This window comes from Rhinolophus hipposideros (genome assembly GCF_964194185.1).
Source record: "Rhinolophus hipposideros genome assembly, chromosome: 17".
Taxonomy (NCBI): domain Eukaryota; kingdom Metazoa; phylum Chordata; class Mammalia; order Chiroptera; family Rhinolophidae; genus Rhinolophus; species Rhinolophus hipposideros.
Genome location: NC_138063.1, coordinates 6,064,025 through 6,090,696, shown reverse-complemented (window position 1 = coordinate 6,090,696; position 26,672 = coordinate 6,064,025). Strand labels below are relative to the sequence as shown.

The window sequence follows — 26,672 nt, the reverse complement described above, 5'->3', positions numbered from 1 at the left end:
ACTCAGATAAGCCCAACAGTATTCTCTATGAACACTTCATTGCCAATCCGCTGGTTCTCCATTGGCCTCTGATTTTTTAATGTGACCAGGGACAGCACTGACCTGGGTGAGTGCTGGAAATGAGAATGAGGTTGGCCATCCATAGCGATATGTGCACATGCTAGACTCTGACAAAAGGAAAACTGGAGTCAGCTCAAAATCTAAACAGCGAAGACATCAAGAATGCAAAATAATGGTCTAATATATTTTGGAGCTTACTAATTCTATACTCTTAGAGGAAGAAAGAATATAATTAAATTGTTGAAAGCAAAATGTGATTGACACCTAAAGTTCTGGGCCCCATGTGGTTGATGAGTTGTTCACATTAGCATTAATTCTCACCAACAAAACATGCTTTAAAAATTAGTATGGAACCATGATTAAGGAAGCACAAGACCTGCATTATTGATTATATATATATATATATATATATATAATCAATATATATATAAACATGATTTACATTACTAAGCATAATACTAGCTATTGGCTTCCCCAAATATTATGTATAATTATACTTTTATACTTTTGAATTATCTTTCTCTGTCTCTGTCTCTATGTGTGTCTCTCTCTCTAACTCTCTCTATATAGATTAGATATAGATACAGAGATAGACATAGAGATAGAGGAGAGAGAGAGAAAGAAAGAGAGAGAGAGATACGTATTTGTTGTTACATGCCCGTTGAGTCAGCTCCAACTCCTGGTGACCCTCTGAGTGAGTGACATCCACAGTGTTCTGTCCCCAACAGCCCTGCTCAGCTCCTATAGACTCATGCCTGTGGCTTCTTTTCTGGAATCAATCTGTCTCATATTTGGTCTTCCTTTTTCCCTGATACCTTCAATTTTCCCAGCATTATTGTCTTCCAAAGAACCCTGCCTTTTCCTGATGTGCCTGATGTAGGACCACTTCAGTTTTGTCATTTTTGCCTCCAGCAATGTTTCAGGCTTAGTTTGCTCCAGGACCCACTTGTTTATCTTACTGGCCATCCAGAGTATTCGTAGAGTTCTCCTCCAGCACCATATTTCATGTGAATTGATTTTTTCTCTATCAGCCTTCTTCAGTGTCCAACTTTCACATTCATGCATAGTAACTGGGAAAACAAGTGTGTGAATGATCTTAGCCATGGTTTCTAATGACACATCTTAGCTCTTAGTGATCTTTCACACATCCACTCTTTATTTGTTTATCCATTACTCTTTATGCAGGTAACTCCTTCAACAGTGAGCCCAGTCTCGTGGCCCAAGCCCTCCCTAGCAGTTTCCAGCACTCTCCTAGCACAGCATACTACTTCTATTACAGCCTTGTTATCTTAGATTATTTTTTATAGTTCATTATTTAATGTTTGCCTCTTCTACTGATGAAGCTCCAGAATGCTGGGGCTATAAATTATTTATCTGTGTCTTCAGTGTATGTACATACAAATTAATTCTAGAATTAATGGATTTTCAAAGTACTATGACTTTTTTTTAATTGCAAAATATAAGTCTTCACTTATATTACACTTATTTCTGAAAAGATATGTGACTGTCCTTATTTTAGGTGAAAGACATATTTTTGATGGTCTAATTCACTAAGTTGTCCTTCATCTGCGGAATCATTCTGTCAGCAAGTCTAATTCCAAGTGCAGAATTTACAATGGCAGCATCTTGGAGAATACAAACACAAATTGTCTCAAAAAGAAGATAACATGCATTTTAGGGCTCAAATTATTTCAATAAGAAGTTTATCACACAATAAAAAATAATCAGAGCACAGCAAGGTGAGACAACATGAAGATCTCACAGAAACAGTAGACCATAACAAAACCCAAGAAGACACCACATCCCGGAGTTATCATACACAGATTTTAAGATAAATACAATGTTTAAAGAGATAAATGACAAGACTGAGAACGTATTCAAAACACTGGAAACCATTTTAACAATGAGCAAATGAGAATTTCAGAACTGAGCAATACAATGGTCCTCTTACCTTTCTACTATCTGAGCCAGTGGTGTAAAACAACAACAATCCATACAAGCATCCTTATTATCACTATCCTCACCATCTCTGACAATTCTCAGAGTTGACTGGGTTCCACTGAGCAGTTCTTGCTCATTCAGTTCTCTCACGGGTCTGTAATCAGACGGGAGCCAAGGATGCGATCACCTCAAGGGCTGTCCGGCTCATATCTGGAAGGTGACTTGATTCAGACCTAGATCTCCACTGGGAGGAAGCTGGACTCTTACACGTAGTCTCCTTGATATGGTCTGCACTTCCCAAAGCATGACGACTGCATTCCAAGAGCAAGCATCTCAAGAAAGATTTCATTAGGTGGAAGCTGGCTTTTAGGAACTGGTATTGGAGGTCATACAGTGTCATTTCTGCTGCATCCTGTTCACTAGAAGTAAACCACTAAGACAAGGTCAAATTCAATAGAAGGGTTGTAAGACTCCTTTTTTGATAGAAGTAATGTCTAAAAATTTCATGTCCATACAACACATACAACAGCAAACATTATGAAACTAACTAAATGCGTGTAACTGTAGATTAGACATACCTGAAGAAATAATTAACTAATGGGAAAAAAGGTCCGAAGAAAATATACAGGAAAAAAATTGATAAAAAGCTGGAAGAGAACATGAGAAACACAGACAATTCTTATGTTTAATTGGAGTCTTAGAAGAAAAGAAAAGAGAAAATTGGACAGCTGAAAAATTTGAAGGTATAATAGCTGAAAATTTTCAAAAGTAGAAAAGGACATCACACCATAGATTCAAGAATTTCTATTAAACCTAGGATGGATAAATAAAAAGCAAACAGCACTTAGGAAAAAACAAACAGGTTATTTTCAGGAGTTACAGTGTAACTTAACAGCTAATAGCTCAACAGAAATTATGAAAGCATAAGAGAGAAATAACTGTCTCCTTAAAATTCTATTCTTAATGAAAATATTCTTCAAGAATAAATGTGAAACAAAAATATTTTATAGAAATCAAATCAGACAGAAAATCTTCACCAAAGGAAATAAAGACATACTAAAAGAAAAATATTTAATGCAAAAAGAAACTGTTCCCAGACAGAAGATTAGAAATTCAGTATTGAATAAAGATAAAAGAAAAGAGTAAAGATGTGAAACTTTTTAAAAAGCTAATTCTGAAAGTTATATGGAAGTAAAAATAGAAAAATTCATATGATTTAGCCAATTCATTCTTGAAGAACAAACCAAAGTCATGTCCTACCAGATATTTAGACACATTATAAAGCTAAACTATTTAAGGCAGGGTATCGTTAGCACAAGAATAGATCTTTGGCCACCTAAAGAAACCTCCATACTCTTAGGCATTTGTTTTACATCAAAGTTGGTCTTGGAGAACGTTGGGCCCAACAGTCAGTCGTTTTACTAAATGGTGCTGAGTCCACTGGATAACCACAGGGAATAAGAAGTAACTTGATCCAACCCCCAAATTTGTTATTTTTAGACATTAAAACTTTCTGAATCCTATTTCAGGATACTGAAAGGTAGAACACATTGACAAGCGTGATAATTCTATATAGTGTGTATCTGTTAAAATATTTTGCTGTGGCAATATTAGGCCAACTTTCAATTCATTACCTTTATCTCCCAATTTCTTAACTGATAAGAAATTTACCGGAATCTAAGATTATGACAAGAGGTAAGTCAGGAAGAGTTCAATGTTTGCCATTCCCTTTGATCCTATGTTAATTTTGAATTTAAATGTGCTTGATTACAACAATGAAGAAAGAGTCACTAAAGTGAAAAATAGAAAATTTTAGTACAAAGTGTGGATCATTTAAATCTAAGTTACGATTGGCCCAGAATATCAAAGTTGATTTCCTGAAAGATAGATATGAGTTCCCACAGTTGAAAGTCTCCCATCTATCTTTCAACATAATATACAAGGACATGATACTTAATTCATTTATTTCTTCATATAATCATACAATTTCACAGGTGTTGGTTTCTGGTTTTTGAATTATAGTTAGCATGATGGTTTTATGATCATGTTCCCTTTAAAAACTATTTCTTGAAATCAAAATCAGAGCTTCAAAAGAGTTCTTGTAAGGCAGTTCATCAAGAGTGACAATTTTAATCAAATGGACAAACTTTAAAATCTAAAGAGGTGGAATAAGTAAATTCCTACGTAAAGGACTAAATACAACCAGAGAGGAGGGATTTTTCTTTTTTCTTAGAAATGTCCTATACACAGCCTGCCCCAAAAATGTATTTTTACATTCAACCTTGACTTTCTTATCATCGTTGTCAATGTTTCTTGTGTTCATGAGCACAAAGATTGCGTATAAATTCCAAAGCTTGCCTTCATCAGGTCATAAATAGAAGAGCCTGTCCTCAAGTACCTAGGATATTACACAAATGTCTAGATTAAAATGTTCCCTCCTTTGTTATGGTCAAAAAATCACTTCAATTAGTGTCAGAGAATATATACTTAAAAGTCTTTCTCTGAAAGTTCTTTTCTCCAACATATGGATTCCTGGCACACAGGCACACAAAAGAATATTTGCATAATTATTTGAAGATGTTTGTAGCCTAAGTCAAATATTTACTTGAAGAGTTAGAATTTTTTTTTTTTTTTTGGCTTATCTCCTCTTCAAATGGCAGGGTCTTGATGACATACTTACCACCAGTTCCAAGGTAGCTATAAATCTGGCCAAAACTTAAACATAAATATTTCAATAAAAATGTGTTTATGACAATATAAATTATAAAACTGGGAAAAATAATGCTTTGGTTATCTAAAACAAATGAGTACGTTGCATTCACTTTCTTCACTCACATCGTGCAGTTGCAGGCAGCACACGTTCATGTGTATTCTCCAACTACAATAAGTATTTTCATCTCTCGGTCTTGACACTAGTCATCCATCAAAAAATGCTAATTATATTAGTTCTTTCCTAAACCAGCTCCCTTGGAAGGAATTTTCAAAATTCAGTGGAGGCATTATCATGAATTTACTTAAAGTATGTATTTCATACATTTATTGATGAGAACAAAAAAAAATAGAGAAAACCACCAAAGAATTATTTTTCTTGCAGTTACAAAAGACAACTGAAAAATAAATGAAGGAATACATACATACCTACAAACATACATACATACACAGCTATCTATTTAACTAGAATGAAGTTAAAGAATTATTATAAGTTTATTCTCTTTAGTGATGACTATGGAGACACTGAAACCTGTTTTTTCTATCTTTAAACAAAGGGGCTCAATTTATGAGGGCACTTTTAGACTGCAAAGGGTCAGTTCTAGGCTTATGGATTTGGAATAGTATGGTAGCTTGGGGGAAGTCGAAAGCTGTCTCAAAAAAAAAGATATGGTGTTGTTTCATACCTCTTTTCAATGGAGATCTTCATTTAAGTCCATTTTATAAAGTGAAATATGTTTGAGTCTGTGTGTCACTTTGGGTCACTGTTGAAGAGCTTTGATATTCTTAGTACATTCTTCAGGGAAGAAAATGATGTTTTATGCTATTCACATTTATTCCTTTGAACTTTTGGTTCATATTTATAAAAGAGGGTATTATCCAAGGAAGTTATTCTGACCTTCAGATGAGTGCTGTTAGACAGCCTAGCTACTCCTCGGCGATGTTAACATCAGCATAGGATGTAAACCTGATGTCTCAGCCTGGCCACGCTTTTCCTTTGATCTAAAGCTAGGAGGACATGGGTGACCAAGCTGTAGAGACAGCTATGATGTCTTCTCCCCAAAGTGCTCGTCTCCTGGGCATCTCTCTTAGAGACTTAATCTGGACTGGACCAGCATGATATTTTCAATATACCACACATCCAGTTTAAAAAATGCTGCTCTTGAATTTTTCAGCGTAGTCATTGTCACAGTTTTATGGAGGACCCTGAAAGACTACAAAATGAGCTCACTTTCCCCAGGTAGTCATGGCTCAGGGTAGAAGAATATTTGGGTGACATTTACTGTCATATTCTGCTGGGTTTAGCAATGACCGAAACCTTCTGTCCCAAATACAAGATTACATGGCATTAGTTTCCATCTAGATATACTCTTCGACCGAACTTGAGAAGTTTTCTAAGCCAAGGCCCTGCCTGATGTGTTTGAATTCTGTGCTGTTTCTCTCTTAAGACTACAGTCCGCAAAATGTATATCTCTTCTGCCATCTAATTCCCTTTTTTTGGTTCTCATCATATAACATTTCTTTTTAATTTCTAATTTTAACTAAAATACAACATCCAGATGCATCTGTTGACACACATGGCCAACATGCCTTTAGAAGCTTACATGTCAAAAAAATTTCCCCCACTTAACTTCAATGCTCAAGCATTGTGCTCTGAGCAAAATTGCTCCAGCTGCTGTGAGTGCTCCAGACTGCACATCTTCCTGAGACCTCCCAGAAGCATCTTTTTTCTGCCATCACAACATATTGATAATAATAATGTATGACACAAATCAATCATTTATATAAAATAATTTTTATGTATTTTTAGTATTTGCAAAGAATGGTTCCATCAGCTGTCTGTGGCTGTTGTAACAAGTCACCCAAAATGTAATGGCTTATACAACAACCATTTGTATTTGTCTTAGGTCATCCATTCTGCTCAATTGGGCAAGGGTCCACTGACCTTGGCTGGAAACTAGACGATCTAATAAGGTGTCTCCTGCTCGTGTGTTGGCTAGTGCAGTGACCAGTTGAGCATGACCGGGATGTGTGTCTAGTCATCCAGCAGGCTACCTGCATTTGTTCACGTGGTTGCAGGGTTCCAGAGCAGCAAGCAAGGAAGCCCAAGTGCACAGGCACTTTATAAACAGCTAATCAAGTCTCCTTTTTTATTTACCATTGGCCAAAGCAAGCCGCAAGGCTGGCACAGCATCAAAAGGATGGAGAAATTTCCACCTTTGATGGGAGAAGCATCAAAGACACGTTGCAAGGGCATGAATACAGGATGAGAAGTAGTTTATGGCCATTTTTGCATTCCATTATTTCTTCATGGTATCATGAATAGGGAGGGTGAGCTTTGAAGTAGGTACATAATGCATGCCAAGTATTATCATTACGGTCATTATTATATTAGCACCACCATGCTATTGGTCATCATAGCAACCTTCTGAGATCGACTGGACAGATATTATTTCCCTTATTTATAAATGAGAAAACTGAGACTCAGAAAGGTTAAGTAACTGCTATAAGTTAAGGTTAGTTCCAGCAATAAAGAAATAAGCTACTCAATGAGTTTGCGAGAATTCAGTGGAGGAAGTATTTAAAAATGTTTTAGTGTGATTGGGGAGCAATCATGGAGCAACAGAGAAGCTTTTACCTTCCCCTGCCCCCAAGGAACAAGGAAACCAGAACCAGAATGAACAGGGCTTTTTGGAGGAAGAAACACCATCAGAACACAGTGCTGAAACAGAAAAGACAGGGTAGGAAAAATACTCCGACTGCTCCCTCCCACTCTTCTGTCTTTTGTCAATGCCCCCCTGGCCCAAACCAGAAAGCAAGCAAGCCTGGGCCTGCAGAAGGCAGCTTCCCAGGTACAGTGCCAGACAGACAAAACAGAAAAGGATAGAGAATTATCACGGAACAAATAGAGAGCAATTGATACATGCGAGATCACATAAGTCATCATTAGCACATCCAGAAAAGAAACCCCCGTCTATAGAGCTTGAATCCAGAACTCTTTTTTTTTTTCAGCTAACAGATTTGAATGGTACATTATTAGATTATTTTCTTTGGCATTTGTTTGCAATAACAGCGAAATACTTCACACCTCTACAGTTAAATTTATTCACATTTATGTTAATTAAAAATATCAATAACAAATATTCAGCGCCCAAATCTACAATGACAGCCCAGTATTCTGCAGAAATATATATCATTGTTCTATTTACTAGTAAAACTGGTTCAAAATGAACTCTACAATTACATAGAAACGCTAACAAAACAAGAAATTCTCACTGAAAGAAATTCTGTTTTCTTACTTTTTGTGCCAAGGTAATTGCCATATTTTGAATATAACCCCAGAGAAAAATACGTAAAGTCACTCAAATCCAAAATCAGAAACTAAGCCTTACAATTTATTCCAATCCTGATCATCTATAAATATTTTTTTGCATACAGCATTTCTATTAAATAGGCAGAAAGCTGACAATAGGTATGGTGATGGGTTATTTTGCCTGCAATTCTAACCACATTATCTGCACGCTCTGCTGCACTAAATATAATGAAACTGGGTAGAGGGGAAGACAGCCCAGCCCCTGAGAGCATAAATGAATTTCCAAAAAGGCAATGTGTCTAGAGCTCTATACTCAAAACCTTCCACTGCTGGAGAAACAGGTTGAAAAATGACCTTTGCATGAGCTGCTGAAATAGCAAATTGTCTTTTGTTCCCTTTGCAAATATTGTCTGTGTTGGTGGAAGCAGAGGCAAATGCCCCCAATGGAAAGCGGCCACTTAACCAGGGGAAGCAGTTTTTCACAGGCAGATCCTCTGACGGGGACCATTGTGTGTCTGACAGAGCACACGTGAGGGTGAGACTGGGCCCGCCAGAGGCCTTGTGGGCCACAGTTTGAGAAAAGGAAACGCCATCGCCAACACAGAAAATGCGACATCAGCAGCACTGTGGCAGAGGCCAGACAAGATCAAAAGCACAGCCAGAAGACATTTGCTAAGGAAGATGTTTTCACTCTCCGGGTCCAGTAGTGTGCTGGTGAAACCATCTCTCATGATCACACCAATATCTTTCTTTTCATGGTGCTTTCAAAATGCTCTCACGCTTTGACCCTCATCCTAGAAGGTGTGTCGAATACGTAGGTGTACAGGTGAGCAGCTGAACCTAGCAGGTCAGGTGGCTTTTCCAAGGCATCCAACCTAAGCCTAAGCCCTTTGGTCCTCATCAGTGTGTTTCCCAGAATGCCACCTGCCTTCCCAGGGCATTGTCTTCTCCTTGCCACTTCCCTACCCACTGGCTGTGCAACCCAGCGCTGCTCCATCTCTTACCCTGGTCTCAAAACCTTTACCACTTCCTTTGACATAAATCCTATTTGAGAAGAGATGTGCTTTCCAGTTCTCTCTCTTGTTTTCTACCTGGCTGATTCCTTCTCCCCCTGAATCTCTAGGAAAACCTAATGAAAATAGCAAGAGAAATAATCGTTGGGATTGAAATGAGAATTCAGTCCCTGCCTTGAAAAAGTAGCGTGAATTATATAAACATAAGGTAACTTTACATCTCAAGCGCTTAGATTGTCGACAACAGAACAATTCCAAACATTACATAATTGAGACTCTGAAACGTCCTTACATGCAATAGAAAGAATGAAATCATATAAGTATTACTTAGCAAATGATCTTTTATTCCTGGAGAAGATAACATTTAAAATGAGCGGCTCGCAGAGCTTGAACAACTAGCTGAAAGGAGTATCTCTCACTAAAATTGCTTTAATCCATGACAGGTACTTACAATATGCAGCCAAGGGCTTTGACCATTAAGAAAAATAAAATAAAACGTATACTGCTTGAATTCCCATTAGGTCTCAAGGGTAAAAAAGTAAATTTCTCTCAACTACTTTCCTTTGGCATTTTTATTCCATTCTTTACACCAGTTGGTGCTGACTGAGGACAATGGAAAGGATTCCAGGAAACTCCTACCTCCTTTATGCTCCCACAGTGTGCCATCTTGAGACAGGACGGTGGCAGGAGAGGATGCTGGGCAGCCAACTCATCTGTCTCTCCCCATCTCTGCCTGGCCACTCAAGGAGAGAATCTGGGGAGCCTAGAGGGGTCCAGGTTTCAAATTCGTGCATGAGGCGCCTGATCCAGCTTTGGCCAAAATTCTTAGTTGGTGCAAAAGTAATTGTGGTTTAAAAGGTTAAAAATAATTGCAAAAACCGCAATGACTTTTGCACCAATGTAATATAAAGAATATTAAGTTGGCATCATCCGTTACTTAGGATTTTTTTGTATCTGCTCCTTTTCTCCTCCCAACCAACCACAAAACCCGTATCTTCAGGCAGCCCCTGGCTAGCAAAACCAATGAACGCTATAATGGTTTTCACTTCTAAAAAGAGGAAATTGCCTGCTCCGGAAAACCAAAACTCTATTTCTATAAATACTTCTCAATTACATAAGTCATTAATTCATTCCTTCCACCAGTATTTCAACTCTCTAGAAAATGTTTAATTAACGACTGAAGATATTTCTGGAAATATGAAAGAAATATATTTGGACCCAAGTGTGGAGACATAGTGAACAAGAGGTGGTAGAGAGAGTATAAACTACTCAAAAGAAGCTCCAAAATCTTACTAATTCAGGTAACTTTTCCAAGTGACTACCCATCACCATGCAGCCAGGTACCAGGCTGGGCAAAGTGCCGTGCATCTTGCAGACAATGAATGACAGATAAGTGTTTGTTAAATGAATAAATAAACTAATGAAAATTTGATCCTGCGAGAAGGCTCTGAGCAGTCCTTAGTTCGCTCTACATTCAGTGGAGCAGGAAACCATCCTGGGCTTGCTCAAAAAGCACTAATTTCGATCTTAAACATGCAAAAGTATCCCCTAGAATGTTTATTTAAAATACAGACTCAGTCCTCGTTATCTGAAATCTTATGGAATCCAAACACATGAAACAAAGTATACCTGGCCTCAGACAAAATGGAGCAGAAAGCTAAACATTCAGGAAAAGGCTACCCATTCTGGCCAAGATCTGCTCAACTTTCCTGCATCTCTCTTTTCACAAGTGACCCTCTAACACTGATGTTGTTACCACCTTGTCTTGTAGTTGTAGTCATTGCATTATCTCACCTGCCTGCAGCTTAAGTTATCAGGGAAATGCCATCAGTACCATCAGCCAGGGCTGTGGGCAGTCTGAGCAGGGAGAGATACATCGAGAATATTCTCTGATGATGGGACTCTGAAAATAATTTTTACATTTTAAAGTTGACTCTGTTTCCTCTGCTTGTCCTGATCTCTATTCCCTCCTTTCTGGATCCTGGAACATTTTCTGTCCTCAGAATATAGCCAACTTGATCACTGAAAGATGCTCTTGTTTGAATAATGATTTTCTCAACCACATCCTTGTTGGTTTTTATCACCATCTGACTGACCTTTCCAAAGCATCTTTTTTTTCTTTCAGTTTTTTTTTTAATTTGTTGCTGCTCTCTCTGTCCCCACATACATGTCTCCAGTTTCTTCCCAAGCATTAATCTCACATGAGAGATCATTCTTAGTTTACTGATTCATGCTCTCATAATTGCAGTTGTGTATGGTCACAACAGAAAGGATTCCTGTGCTCGAATACTCCTGCCCCAATGACTCTTCAGCAGGACTCTTCTGAAGTGGCTGAAATCTAGGTCACTGGAGCTTGTTCTAGTACTTGTCATCCTCCATGCCCAATATCTAAGAATACATTTTTGGTTTTGGCTCTGAAAATGACAAGAGGCTCTTTAGTAATAACACCCATCAAAATAAAACACATTCAGTTCACTCCATACGCCCAAGCGATTGTAGAGGGCAGAAACTATATAGTGGAGGAATTGAAAGAGTTGTGGGCAGAAAGAGTTTGTTTGGTTGGTTGCTTGGTTTGTAGGTAAAATTTATCATTGTCATCCGTGACAAATTCTAGGAGGAGCTTACTCAACCATACTGGATGTAGAACCCCCAAAAATAAATATACATACAATTCTAAAATGCCTTGAAAAGTATCAGAGGTAATTACTACCAGTCTTTTTCAGAGGAGTCGTGAAGGGGGGATTAACAACACAACTCCTAGGAAGCAAAAACAGTATAAGAATGTCTCTTAGTGCCTTACTCTCCCCATTTTCTCATACCTCTTCTTTTAAGTCTGTCAATATTTAACTGTCCCCAGCTATCTGGTGTTCTACTCTAACTTCTGCAAGATCCTGGGTGGGAACCCCCACTTCAGTCTCAAATAGCAACACGCCCTTTGGTGGACTGAGTGGTCTAGGCTCTAAAGGTTTATTCTCATTTCTCTTTCTATCCCACCCTCCTCTGCTTTCAGTGGATAAGAGCCTAACCGGGAAGAAGGCATGTGATAATAAGGATCATGAGATGCTAGAAGTACTATAATCCAAGTTTGTACCTGATTCATCAGCAGAAACACAGACGATTGACTTCTTAAACTAGAATACACCAATAACAACCTTGATGAACATTAAAATCTTATACCCGAGAAGGTTAAAGATATCAAGGGATAATATAAGATTATCGATACTTTCATTTATGATGGGGAAATAGTGATGCCATTTCTTAGCTTCTACTCTCAAGGTGATTCAAATGATCTGGTCAGCATATTTTCAATTTATATTTTTTTAAGGAATACAATTTAAAGTGTTAAATGAAGTTTTAAAATTAAGGTCTAACATGTACTAACATGCAATGATGACATTTGACATTATAAAAAAAATCTAGGCAGTTGAACTTGAAATTCTTTAAATTTTCAGATTTAAGTAGATTCATTTTTTTCATCACAGCACTAAAGTTTAATTTCTATTTCAAGACAAAAATTAAACAGATGTAGCTTAAACATACACCCACATCTTTCGTAATAGAAATCAGGATTTGCCCTCAGTATCTCAGAATAATTTGTTTTGTACCATTTTACTGGGTGGCCTGTTTTGATAATGTCAATAAAAGACTGAAAATTATACTCTCAGTGATATGTCAACTAAAATCCTCTAGAGAAAATTTAACACAATAAGGATAACCAACTTAACAGTTCTCAATCTCCAAAATGTGTTACTACGTTATATATTTCATATAACCATCTACTCATTTGCTGAATTTTTAAATGAAAAGGTATATATATAAAGCATCTGTATAACAAGCATGTGCAATTCATGAATTAATGTTTATTTACTTATTTTACATATGATTTTTAAAAATGTGCAGAAGCTAATATAGTGCCTGACACGCAATCGGTGTCCAAAAAAATTTAATGAATGTATAAATACAACCTAAGAAGAAAAGGCAAGACTTAATTAAGATAAAATCAAACATTGTCTTTAATTTCTTTTCTATTTTGGCTAATTTAAACTCTTTTGTAGTCACTTGAGATACTGAAAGTATCTTTCACATAATTAAAAATTACCTTAATTAGCCATAGTTAGAGCAAAAAAAGGATAAAAATGTAATTTTTAAACCCTGATTACATGCTCTTTTGCTCTGAGGGAATATAATGATCTCATTTTTAGGTTCCCTTCAAAATGGTGAAGAGAAGCGTTAACTCTTCCTTTCTAATTCAGTGACTGGATATTAGTAACTTGCATGTTAAACTGTAAAAATTTCCCAACCATAACTTGGTAGTCAAATTCACTTTGAAAAAGAAGTATAATTTTCAGGCGATAGAATTTTAGAATTAAACTTTCGCTTGACTTACTTTGTTATTAGCTCTTCCCTGGAAAAATAGGTTTGAGTATATATTGGTAGCTGTTTCATGAGAGAGACACACAGCCTCCCTCACACAATTTTAAAATAGAACTAAGGGTACATCAGCTGGCAGCATAAGAATGTATCAGTTCTCCGTTTTCCTTTTGACTCTGTGGTTCACTCCCTCAGAAGACTAACACCAGGGGAATCAGTCTTTTAAAAAAAATGTTTCTTTTGCATTTTATTTTGCTTTAATATTTGCTATAAGAACTACTAAATCAATACTATCAGGTAACCATGTATTGCTAATTTTCAAATCATTTTGATCCATAAGCTTATGTGCATTAAATACTTTTTGTGATTGACACTTGGGTGGTAAAGATGTTAAAACTCCTAATTCTCAGGGAATTTCCAATATTTTTGCAATAAAGCTACCGGAAGATATGTATAAGGGATGAATGTAAAATTAGCTGTAAACCTTTTTTAATTTTTTTTTCACTAAACCTGCATAAACCTATAATGGAACAGTGTAGAAATAATGACAATGGTAATAATTTGTGATCATGTACTGAGGTAATTAAATAGCAACTGAAGTCTTATGACTAACTTTCCATCTTCACCTGGTGGGTTTTTCAGTTCTCAATTTTTGAGGCAGAAAGGAAGATAAATAGAAGAGCATCTTATTTGTATTTCTCCTCAAGGATTCCCTAAAGCCAAAACTTCGGACTATTTCAGAGAGACTCAGTTGATTTTTTCATTGAGTTTAAAAAATGAAAGAGTAATCGCTTCTCGGCTTTTTGGCTAAGATCAAGTGTAAAAACTGAAAGAGAAAATTTGAAAGTAAGAAAAAGTAAATAGAATAGAATGAAAACTTTGAAAAGATGGAGCTATTTTAAATAATGTGTTGTGATTAAACCATCACTGGGTACCCATGGGGAGGAATTATGTAGAATTGTGGAACACAGTGTACCTAGAGTAAGTCTTTCATTAAAACTTTAATTTTATAGAGGATCAAAATGGCATTTCACAAAGCCAATGTGCAGCAGAGCCTGGACTAAAATCCAGATCTCCTTGTAGACTCAAGTTTCCACCCTGTTTGATGAAAAGCATTGTAACCCTAAGGCACCCACAGCGAAATCAACCAAGAAGAGCCACGGTCTGCATTAAATGTTTGGGGCTGTATAGTAACTCAGTCACGAGGCAGAGAGGATGGCAAATGTTCTGCTACACCTTCCTTCTTACAAAGAACTTGGCGTGAGGTTGGGAGTGCAGGGGGCGGTGAATTCCAGTTCTACAGTTTGACTCATTGATTTACGTTGATGTGCATTTTACTGGTGAACCAGTTGAGGTCAATGTCTTAGAAACCTGATTTGAAAGAAAAAGAGTGAGGCTTCAAAATGTTTTAGCCCAAGCCCTGTCTTGAACGCTCTCTCTCTGTCCACTACAAAAATTTTTATAATTTAAGAATTATGTGTGCTTTTCTGCCCATCTTGATTAAATGCAATCTAGCTTCGTGATCATGAGCTGACCTTCCAAAATCACATGGCTAGGTAGCTTCTGATCACAGCTCAGCCCCTTAAATATCAATGACCTTGGGCAAATTTCTTAACCTCCTAGGATGATGGTGTTTTCTGTAAAATGGGAAGCGGTGGGAGCCTTGTCGGGTGTAGAGAAGCTCAAGAGGTAATGCCCACACTACATGGATCACCGAGCCTGGCACGAGTCGGTGCTCCATGAAAGATAGCTATTATTATCCTCATCACTGCTGTGATTGTTGTTATTGCAATGTATCACAGACCAGAACTCTGCAATCCTAGTCCTCTTGAAAATCACATCAGATGTCTGTGCTACACTGAAAAGAGATTAAGTGAATATGTAAATGTATGTACTATGTATGTGAGGAGGGGGACGTGGTTAAATTAGAAGGCAGGGCCCTAATGATCAGTACTGTATTTTTAAGTTTAATAGTAAAAGGATATTTACCAAGTGACAAAGACTGAGCTAAGCATATTATAAATACCACATCTTCACAAAAATTCTGCAAGTCTTTTGACCCTTGCTTTAAAATTTAATGCTAACTTAATCTTGATTCATTCAATTCAATTAATAAATCAATAACATTTCTTTATTGAATTTGATTGTTTACAGTGCAAATTATCCCTTCCATACTTATACACCATCTATCAAGGTTACTGCAGCCTCAATAAATAATACAGTTACTGGATTTGTGTGCATTCTTATAGAGCTTGATGTACATATAACCAAAGACGTATATAAATTCTTTCCCTGCACACTGTTTTAAAGAAATGTTAGCACACTATATATATTATTTTCACCTTGTTTTTTCATTTAGAGATCTATTTCAGTAATAGTAGTGATGAAAAATAGCAATATATAATAATATGTTACAGGCACTGTTTCAGGATTTGCACTATTAATTCATTTAATGCTCAAACAACCCTGTGAATAAAGTACTGATATGTTTATTTTATAGATGAAAATTTATCAGTGTTACAAGTTTCAAGTATTTTTCCTAGTTTTTATTTGTCTTTGGGTATTTTAGGATTTCTTTCTTATTTTTAATTTTTTTTTCACAGGCAGATTTTTTCATTTTTCTCTTTTGTGACTTTTTGGCTTAGATCATAGCTTGAAACCCCTTTCTTTTTCTGAATTTATACAGGAATTCTCTATTTTCTTCTAGTACTTTTTTTTTTTTTTTCCATTTGCTTTCTCTGGAATTTATATTAGTGGAGATAGAGACATGCATCCAAATATTTTTCCAAATGGCTCATGTCCAGCACAGTTTGTTGATGAGTCCAGTTTCCCTCACAGATTTGAAATGGTACTTTCATCACATATTTAACTCTTATATGAGTTGCGTCTATTTCTGTACCTTTATATTGTTGATTTCGTCTATTGGTCTATTTTGCTTGCAGGTGTTTACAATGGATCAAAGTCTGACTTACTGGTGCTCTTAGAGAAAAACTTCAGCCTTTTCATAGCTGCTAAAAAAAATGCATAAACTGCTAGTATTGTTAAATGACAATAAAGATTAAACTGTTAGTGGAATAAAAGTGTTAATTGGTTTTAACTGCTCGGCAGAAAAGCTGTGCTTTTAAGAATTTCATTACTTTCTATCATTAAACATTAAATTTTAAATAGTGAATAGAAACACCACTGGGTTTTCAGGAAAGTACCCATGCTCTACTCCATTTCTGAGAGTTTAAAAGGCCTGTGTGCATGGAGAATAAATATTTGGTCATTAAATATATATATACAACATTGCAAAACGTACAGTGAGAATGAAATTATAAAGCTGTGAAGATGGACAAAATCGCCAAAGGTGTGCCAATTCATCTGTAGCAAGACTTGATCTGAAGACCTACGGAAAATTTTTTTAAATGATCCATTTTCACTTTTTAAAAGTACAGTGCATCTTTAACTTTTGATTTGGTAAATTTCTCTTGTTTGTCATTTGGAAGAAAGACTGGAATTTTGAAGCCGCTCTTCATAAAGAGCTAAGTTTGAGATGTAAAGGCAGGAGAGGAGAGCCGTGGTCTAGGAGTTACACGGTAGGGGCTATTCTCCAGTGAAATCTCTTTCAGGCCCCGTATTTTAGGGCTGATTCTCGGCTTCAAGGCAACTACGAGAAGCAGGCCAGTGGATCACCTCATTGGGAGATCCATTTCCTGTGAATACATACATCTCATGAACTCTAATATTCCTTATTTATTAGACCACAGCAGACACCAGACTGACAGTACTGCTATTTCAAGTGATTCTGGAAGTCAATGGTGGGTTGGGATAAAGAAGGAGAGAATATTGTCTTAGAGTCCTAGAGGAATGGAATTTGAAAAAGAGCCTAGGATTTTTTAGGTTCTTATATAAAAAATGCACTGACAACCTACCACATTCTGGCTGTCTTAGGTGGAGGGCTCCCCAAGACCACCATCAGGCTCAATGACTCTCCAGAAAGACTCACAAGAGTCAGAAAAAGCAGTTATACTCATGGTTATGGTTTACTACAGTGAAAGGCATAGACTGAAATCAGCAAAGGGAAAAGACGGATGCAGACCAGGAGAGGCCAGGTGTGAGCTTTCAGGGCCCCCTCCCAGGGCAGTCACTTGGAGACATGCTTCATTCTCCCAGCAATGATGTATGACAACACACATGAAGTGTTGTCAACCGAGAAGGCCACCCCAGGCCTCGGTGTCTCAGGTTTCCATTGATGGTCACTCATACAGGTTTGCGATGTCTGCCGGTGGACCTGAGCTGCTCAACTCCACCCTCCACCAGAGCGAAACAGTCAGTGACCATCACGTCACATGTTCAAACTGCTACATGGCTCAAGGCCTCAGGCCCACAAAAACACTCTCATTAGGCTGAGTATTCCAGAGAGTCAGAGGTTCCCTTCCAGAAGTCAGCCAAGGAACCATCCCCAACACAGGCCTTTCTGGAACGTGTGCGGGGTTTAAACAAACCGGGCCTGCTGCATTACATTTCCCCTGTCACATACATCACATCACTCAGTTAAAAGAACAATCCTGTGATAAAGTCCTGTTGCCCCCCTGTTATAGATGAGGGGTAAATAGATGAAATAGCTCACTCAGGTCGTTCCCCTGTTGTCTTCCTTTAGACCCCGTACTTCTCCCTGGAAGCACTTAGCCATTGTTTGAACATTGCTAAGCTTCCCCACTACTTGAAAAGGCTCAGAGTCAATGAGCCATGTATATTTTCCACTGCTTTTCATCCCCAGGCTCAAGACAATGCCTGGCTTACAGTACTTGATAAACATGTGTAAGTGGCTATGACAGGCCATGGCATGATGGCTGAAATTTGTGCCCGTTGTCCTTGGATTCCTATATTATTATAATGTCCCTTATATCACAAGGTCTAAAAAACAAAAAAACATCTAGATGTTTTAGTGTGTCAGTCCTATCATCTTAGACTTTCTACAGGTCCCCAAACTACTCCTTAACGCTGAGAGGGACTTTAGAAACTATATTTTTAACACGTGATTTTAGATTTTACAAAGTATTAATTTTATGCAAATACCTTGTTGACGCTAAAGATAGATAACGTGCAATTATCTATAAATTTCAATAAAATTCTAGCTTGAAACCAGGACAAACATATTCTGTCCATATTTTCACTTTTTCTCTGCATAAATGCAATTAAGAATGTGCCTTTTGACAAAAATCTTATGATTATATCAATTGATGCAGAAAAAGCATTTGATAAGATACAACATCCATTTATGATTAAAACACTTAATAAAATAGGTATAGAAGAAAAATACCTTAACATAATAAAGGCCATATATGACAAGCCCTCAGCTAATCTCATAATTAATGGTGAAAAACTGAAGCCCTTTGCTCTATGTTCAGGAACACAACAGGGCTGTCCCCTATCACCTCTGCTTTTCAACATAGTGTTGGAAGTCCTTGCCAGAGCAATCAGGCCAGAGAAAGAAACAAAAGGCATCCAAATTGGGAATGAAGAAGTTAAACTGTCACTCTTTGCAGATGACATTACGCTACATATAGAAAACCCTAAAGACTCCACCAAAAAGCTATTAGAAACAATCAACAGAATACAGTAAAGTTGCTGGCTACAAAATCAATGTACAAAAGTCCCTTGCGTTCCTATATACTAACAATGAAATCTCAGAAAAAGAAATACAAAAAAACAATTCCTTTTGCAATTGCAACAAAAAGAATAAAATACCTAGGAATAAACTTAACGAAGGACGTGAAGGACCTATATGCTGAAAACTATAAGACATTTTTGAAAGAAATTGAAGAAGACACAAAGAAATGGAAAGACATTCCGTGCTCATGGATTGGAAGAATCAACATAGTTAAAATGGCCATATTACCCAAAGCCATATACAGACTTAATGCAATCCCCATCAAAATCCCAATTACATTTTTTAAAGAAATAGAACAAAAAATCATCAGATTTGTTTGGAACCACAAAAGACCCCGAATAGCCAAAGCAATCTTAAGAAAAAAGAATAATACTGGAGGTATCACACTGCCTGACTTTAGCTTGTACTACAGGGCTACAATAATCAAAACAGCATGGTATTGGCAGAAAAACAGACACATAGACCAATTGAACAGAGTTGAAAACCCAGAAATAAAACCACATAAATATGGACAGATAATTTTTTACAAAGAAGCAAAAAACAAACAATGAAGAAAAGACAGCCTCTTCAATAAATGGTGCTGGGAGAATTGGATAGCCACGTGCAAAAGAATGAAACTGGACTGCTATCTGTCACCATGGTACCAAAATTAATTCAAAATGGATCAAAGACTTAAGCATAAGACCTGACACAATAAACTGCATAGAAGAAAACATAGGTACTAAACTTATGGACCTTGGGTTCAAAGAGCATTTTATGAATTTGACTCCAAAGGCAATGGAAGTAAAAGCTAAAATAAATGAATGGGATTATATGAAACTGAAAAGCTTCTGCAAAGCAAAAGAAACCATCAACAAAATAAAGAGGCAACCAACTGAATGGGAGAAGATTTTTGCAAACAGTGCCTCCGATAAGGGGCTAATATCCAAAATATCCAAGGAACTCATGAAACTCAACAACAAAAAAAGAAACAACCCAATTGAAAAATGGGCAGACGACCTGAAGAGACATTTCTCCAAAGAGGATATACAAATGGGAAATAGACATGTGAAAAAATGCTCAACATCACTAATCATCAGAGAAATGCAAATAAAAACCACAATGAGATATCACCTCACCCCAGTCAGAATGGCTATCATCAACAAGACAAATAGTAACAAGTGTTGGAGAGGCTGTGGAGAAAAAGGAACCCTCATACACTGTTGGTGGGAATGCAGACTGGTGCAGCCGCTATGGAAGGCAGTGTGGAAGTTCCTGAAAAAATTACAAATAGAATTACTCTATGACCCAGCAATCCCTCTCCTTGGTATCTACCCAAAAAATCTGGAAACATTTATACATAAAGACACATGTGCTCCAATGTTCATTGCAGCTTTGTTTACGGTGGCCAAGACATGGAAACAACCAAAATGTCCTTCGATAGATGAATGGATAAGAAATTGTGGTATATATACATAATGGAATACTATTAGGGGGTAAGAAAAGATGATATAGGAACATTTGTGACAACATGGATGGATCTTGAGAGTATGATGCTAAGCAAAATAAGTCAGACAGAAAAAGCACAGAACCCTATGATTTCACTGATATGTGGTATATAAACCAAAAACAACAAAAGAACAAGACAAACAAATGAGAAACAAAAACTCATAGACACAGACAATAGTTTAGTGGTTACCAGAGGGTAAGGGGGTGGGGGGTGGAAGATGAGGGTAAGGGGGATCAAATATATGGTGATGGAAGGAAAACTGACTCTGGTGGTGAAAACACAATGGGATTTATAGATGATATAATACAGAATTGTCCACCTGAAATCTATGTAATTTTACTAACAATTGTCACCCCAATAAATTTTTTAAAAAAAATGTGCCTTTTAGAAACAAGGGGCTTAGGATATTCAAATGTCCCTAGCACCTCTGTCTTATATGTTCCCAAGTTAAGAAAAGGATTCTTATAGGTGTTTTTCTTTTTTGTTTTTGGTAGGGATTTCTTTGGTCACCTTTCTTTCTTTCTAACCCTCAGTCTCATATGTCAGTCTTAAGCTGTAGCTTCTAATCTGTACTCATTTGGGTCCCGAGTGTCATCTCCCAGTCCCCTTTTATTAAATAGTGACCCGTGGAAAGAGTTCGTCTCCAGACCAGTGGTTCTCAAACTGTAATGTGCATAGGAATTGGCTGGAGCCATTGTCAAATGCAGGTTCCAATTCAGTAGCCTGGACAGGCACCCAACAAGGCAGGTGCTGCTGGTCTGTGGACCACACATTGAATACCAAGACAATGGCCATCAAAATGATGTCACCTGTGCCCTAATCGTCTTCTCCAGTGCTGTCTTGTTACCTACCACAACACTGTGTAGACATGTAAGAAAACACATCGCCGTATCTCTTCCTTACCAGCCTCAAGAGAGCTGGTAAACAAACCAGGTCTTGTTTACTGTTTTAAACAGTAAACAAGAAACTTAGACTGTTGATTCCAACACTGCTGACAAAAGTCATAAAAATAAGCCAGTTTTACGGAAGAATGTTGACTTCATCTTAGCTTTTGGTACCTGGATTGAATTAGAATACAGTCACCTAAAATGTCTTTGTTGTTTGATGCCTGTGTGTTTTCATTTCTTTTTCTTGATCAAAGAATGAAGTTTACAGTAGCTTTTCTTTCAGAGGCTGGAACAAACCCTTCTGTCCACTTTCAAACTTCCTCACTGGGCAGAGTTAAGTTCCAGGAAGTGGATACGAGAGTCAGACCTTTGTATCTCAATGACTGGGCATGAAATAACAATTTGTGTCTTCATTATCTCATTTCCGAAGGCTAATAAGCAGGGTTTTTCAAATGACAGTGAACAAAACTCCACCTCAAACAAAATGTGCTCACTGCTTATCAGTGGTTTTCCTGCTGCTGGATTTCTTTACTCGTCTGAATCGACAAAGAAAACTCATTTGTTTCACTTTGTGAAAACTCTTCATTTTTCCCCCAGACTTTCCATTTCACGCTGTGTGAATTTTATTAAGATCTCTTTCTCAGAAGCTAAGTGCTGGCTCTATGGGGCCCTAAGGGGTGGTAGTCGCAGCCTCTGTAATGTCTGCAGCCTCTTGCGACGTTTCTACTGAAAACTCCTTAGAGAATCATAGAGAAGGATCTGAAAATCTTTTGGGTGCTGGAAGATGTAGTTTGGCTTCATGAACATTTTGTGCAAATCTTTTGATGGTAAAACCTGAAAACCAGCAACACAGCAATCCAGTCTGTACCTGACATCTGAGCAGGTGATATCACCTTGATAGTGAGTGAGTCTTTCTGAAGGCCTCCAACGCATTTTTAAAGCTGGCTTAAAATAATAATGTAAAATATTTTTCACGTTAGAATTAGCCTTTGTTGATAAACTTACCTATAATCCTATCGCCTAACAAATCGTCAGTGGTTTTATTCCAATAAAAAATTGTGTTTTAAAAAGATAATTAGAATCAAATAATTGAAAAATAATTTGTATTCTGACTTTTCCTCTTGAGTTTACATAATAAAAATGTCTAGGATATTATATATTCTCAGAAATGACATAGAAATAGCTGCATTATAGTCCATCAGGAAAAATATTATAATTAAACTAACCATTTCTCTAAAATAGATATTGAGATTAGTTCCACACTTTATCAATGATGAAAATAGTAATCCCTAGTATTTTTGAGCGCTTAATATGTGCTAAGTTACACTACAAATATTTTACATATCAAGACTTTTAAGTGTCGTAAAGATCTTATGAGATGGGTACCATTGTTTTTCCTGTGTTAGAGACGTGGAAAAGAGTACAGGCAAGTTATTGAACTTGCCCAAAGTCACACTTCTGGTAAGTGGGAGAGCCAAAAGTCAACCCAAATAGTCTCCTTCATGCCATGTGAATTTCCTAGACTACACCAAGATTCTACTTAAGGATTGCTTGGTTTAAATCAAAGTTTCAGCCTATGTATACAAATTTATTAAGTAAAATTTTGTAATCTTCTCATGGGTTCCTACTGCAATGAGTATATAATTGCACGTTTTTTCTTAAGTTTTTTAAATTTTAAGAGTTATCAAGTCATAGGAAATAGTGCTATGATATCACAAATGTGAAAATCCTATAAAAAAAATACTTAATTTTTATTCTTTAAATATTGGTAAGACGTGCATTGCAATAACCTAACCCACTTTTATCGGTTCCTTTACACTGTTGTGAACACTTCATCTTTAAAAATCCTTATGTGCATGGATTTTCACCCTAAGTTCCATTCTCACATGCCATTTAAACACACGTTGGTTGGTTGGTTGGTTGATTGGTTGGATCAAAGATAAATCTGCTTCACTGCCTCCTGTGACAGTCCAGGAAGAGGGTAACACAGGGTGAGGGTATTTTTTACGTGGCAAACCGTTTTGCACTTGAACACATGAAGACCCATCTCTTTCCCTATCTCTATTCTCACAGAATGTGTGATACAGGAGAAGGACTATTCACTTTTCAAACAAGGGAAGGAGAAATGATCTATCAGAAGGTCCATTCTGCGACACTGGCTATAGCTGAGCAACATGAAAGATTAATGCTAGAAATGGAACAGAAGGCCCGGGTAAGGCTCCCTCCTTCGTAACCGAACAGCTTGGAAATGAATGTCACTGAGGTCTCATGCACATCGTTTATATGTGGCTCCATTCGTGTCCGCACCCCAGTGTCCACCCCCATCCCAGGCCCAAGAGCTCACCCCAGTTACTAAATCTCATGTCTCTAATACCCTGTTCAGCTTATGACAAAAGAAGTAATTTATGGCTGCTAACAGGGAGCTCTGCACTCCATCTGTCTACCTATGACCTGTTAACACAGTTACCCAAAAAGGGGTGGAGTGCATAGAGACTGAAATAAGCAGCATTGCTCTGGGCATATCTCCACAGAGATTTAAATGTTGGCCCAGAATAACTAGGAAAATTAAGTTAGTACCAGAAAGGATTCCACTTTTATTCTGGTCTTTACCTTTATCCTAGAGTCTCTGAAATGTCTCGCTCTTTCCATGTATATTTCAGAGCCAATAACAAAATGTTTGCAGAAGGAGATTACATTGTTTACCGAAAGAATGATTTGTCTATGATCCTATCCTGAAACTATGCTACCTACACTTTCAGGATCAAACTAAGAAATAATTTAGTAAAGAATCTGAAATAGTAAATTTTACAAGTAGCTGGAAAAAATTATAAGCTTTACTACTAACTACTTTGAAGAGCAAACAATGGAATGATTATTGGCTATAATTTAAGAGGTGAATATTCTCTATTTCTTCAGGATTTATGAAAATGCATTAGATTTTATTCTTAAGAGGACAAGTGAAGCTGTAGAAAATTGGTGGGTCACTCATCAGAAGAACATTTGTAACTATTTCAATTTACAACAAAAGAGTTAGAGATCTAGTATCATATTAGTTTTGATTTTTTAAATTCTCAATTACATAACATTTTAAAGAATAGAAAAGGTCTCTTTCAAATATAACAAAGTAATTTAGCAAATGATGTTAACGTTATTCTTAGTGCATTTTTAATTTTATCAATACTGCATATATAATTGTGTCTATCTAAGATGTGGTTTAAAGAGCTTTCTTAATACCTAAGGGTGACAAGTCAAGTCAGGCTCAGACAGGACAGGCCTTCCACGGGGATGAGTGAGTAGCTTGAACATGACTAGGATTATTAGTATGACTATGGGGTTCATTAAAGACGTATTAATAAGAGGTTGGTATGACTTAGTCTTCTAGATTGGGGTTAAACGTAAACCATTGTAACAGTAATCTAAATTAATATAACATTTTTTCCAGTGGCTTAAATCAGATGAAAGACTATAACTACCAAATTTCAAATTATTTCAGAATCTTACACATTCATTATCAGCCCATATTTGCAATCTGCTGAAGCTCATTTACAACCACAATTAAAAATTGTGATGTCACTTACTATTAGTTAACAGTTGTAGTTCTTCTTTACTTATAGTTGTTCCAAACAGGCAAAATACTCATCAGTACAGTCATTTAAATTATATTTTCATGAAGGAAATGCCAAGAGATATTGCATACCACCATCATTGTGTGCCATAAAGGAAAGCACTCAGTCTGTCCTGGGTTCCCAATTCCACCACTTACTGGCTGTGTAAACTTGGGCTTGGGTGAGTTATTTACCCTCTATATGTCTCATTTTGCTTTATCTGTAAAGTGGGGACATACTAGTTCTACTTATTTGGTTGTTATGAGGTACCTGTGCATTGATGTATATAAAGTGCTGAGAATAAACCTGGCACATAGAAAATACCATGAAAAGATTCATTATTATGATGATGACCCCTCTGTAGGAGTGATTTTGAATAATTATAAGATTTCCAATGTTTGTGATGACTCTAAATTGTCTTTCCCAAGGGTAGCTAACTAATATCTTTTCATCCCTTTCAAGTATGTCTAACAACTTGTGCCCAAAATTTGCAAAACCAAAGTTCATTGGATTTGCTCTTGATGCTGTTGTGTGTTATCATGTCCTGTGTCACTGAGAAGCAAGTCCGGGGAGGGGAGTTGTCATCTGTAATTAGGCATTAGAGATGGTCGGTCAACTTAGTAAGGTCTCAGGCAGTGTGAAGCTGGAGGACACCACCAGGGACCTGGGTGCTCTGAGATAGAAGGGGGAGCGGGGCAGATGTTGAAATAGCAGCCTCAGTACAGCTCAACAAAGAATCCAAATGTTTCTAGAAATCACAAAATCAGAGACTCCATCATGTTTGTACATACATGTAAAAGGAGCGTTTGGTTGAATTTCAAAAAATGATTGCACAGCTATGCTTTTCTCTGAAGGTTGATACTAATAAAATTACTCCAGATCTGGTCCATTTTCAGAGTAAGTTGAACTCTGAATGATGCATTTCAGAGGACATGGTACCACAACTTGAGAGCTGTCCAATTTTCCCCAATTCTACGAACATAGGCAAAGGTTTCCAGGTCCCTAAGACACAAGTTTTTCCTTTTCTTTTAAGAGAATGCCTTTACATGCACAAGTCTCTTTTAAAAACAAAGTTCCAACGAGTATGAAATATTCATGAAGCAGTAACTCTTCATTTGCTTGTTTAAAATAAAATGAAGGTTTGTGCTATAAACTAGATGAAAGTGTAACTTGGGAGTTGGAAAGGTACCAAAAAACCTATCTAAACTATAAAAATGGTGCATTTCATTTATTGTGTATCTAATACAAAATAAGATGACCCTGTTCATTGGCCTTTCAAGTTTTAAAACTGGGTCATTGGAGATTAATATTGATCTGATAGAACATGTTTATATATTTTTAATGTGATTAAAATGATTTTACAAGATTAAATTACCAATGAGTTATGTAAGCAATGAATGCTCCAAACATAGTTTCTCAGGCAACTGAAACATTTGCTTGCATCTTTTTAAAGACAGGTGATTCTGGAGTCTTACTAGCTTAATAGATAAACATGAATAAGAAACAGTTTCAACAACCATTTCTTAACTGTCAGAGAAAGAATCCAATAAAATCTTTTCACATCGTATGGTTGTAAAATCTTGTTTTGCCCTTGTTTATTACCTTCCTTCTAGGGGAACATATGAATA

The 26,672-nt window shown here is 36.9% G+C and overlaps 1 protein-coding gene across 1 annotated transcript in view; it reads left to right on the top strand.

Moving 5' to 3' along the window:
- DOK6 (docking protein 6) overlaps positions 1 to 26,672 on the top strand; it is a 300,556-nt gene that overhangs the window by 207,450 nt on the left and 66,434 nt on the right. Inside the window, exon 6 of the mRNA XM_081079009.1 lies at positions 23,513 to 23,651. Within this exon, the coding sequence (XP_080935135.1) occupies positions 23,513 to 23,651 (139 nt within the window). The remainder of the gene's footprint in view (positions 1 to 23,512; positions 23,652 to 26,672) is intronic.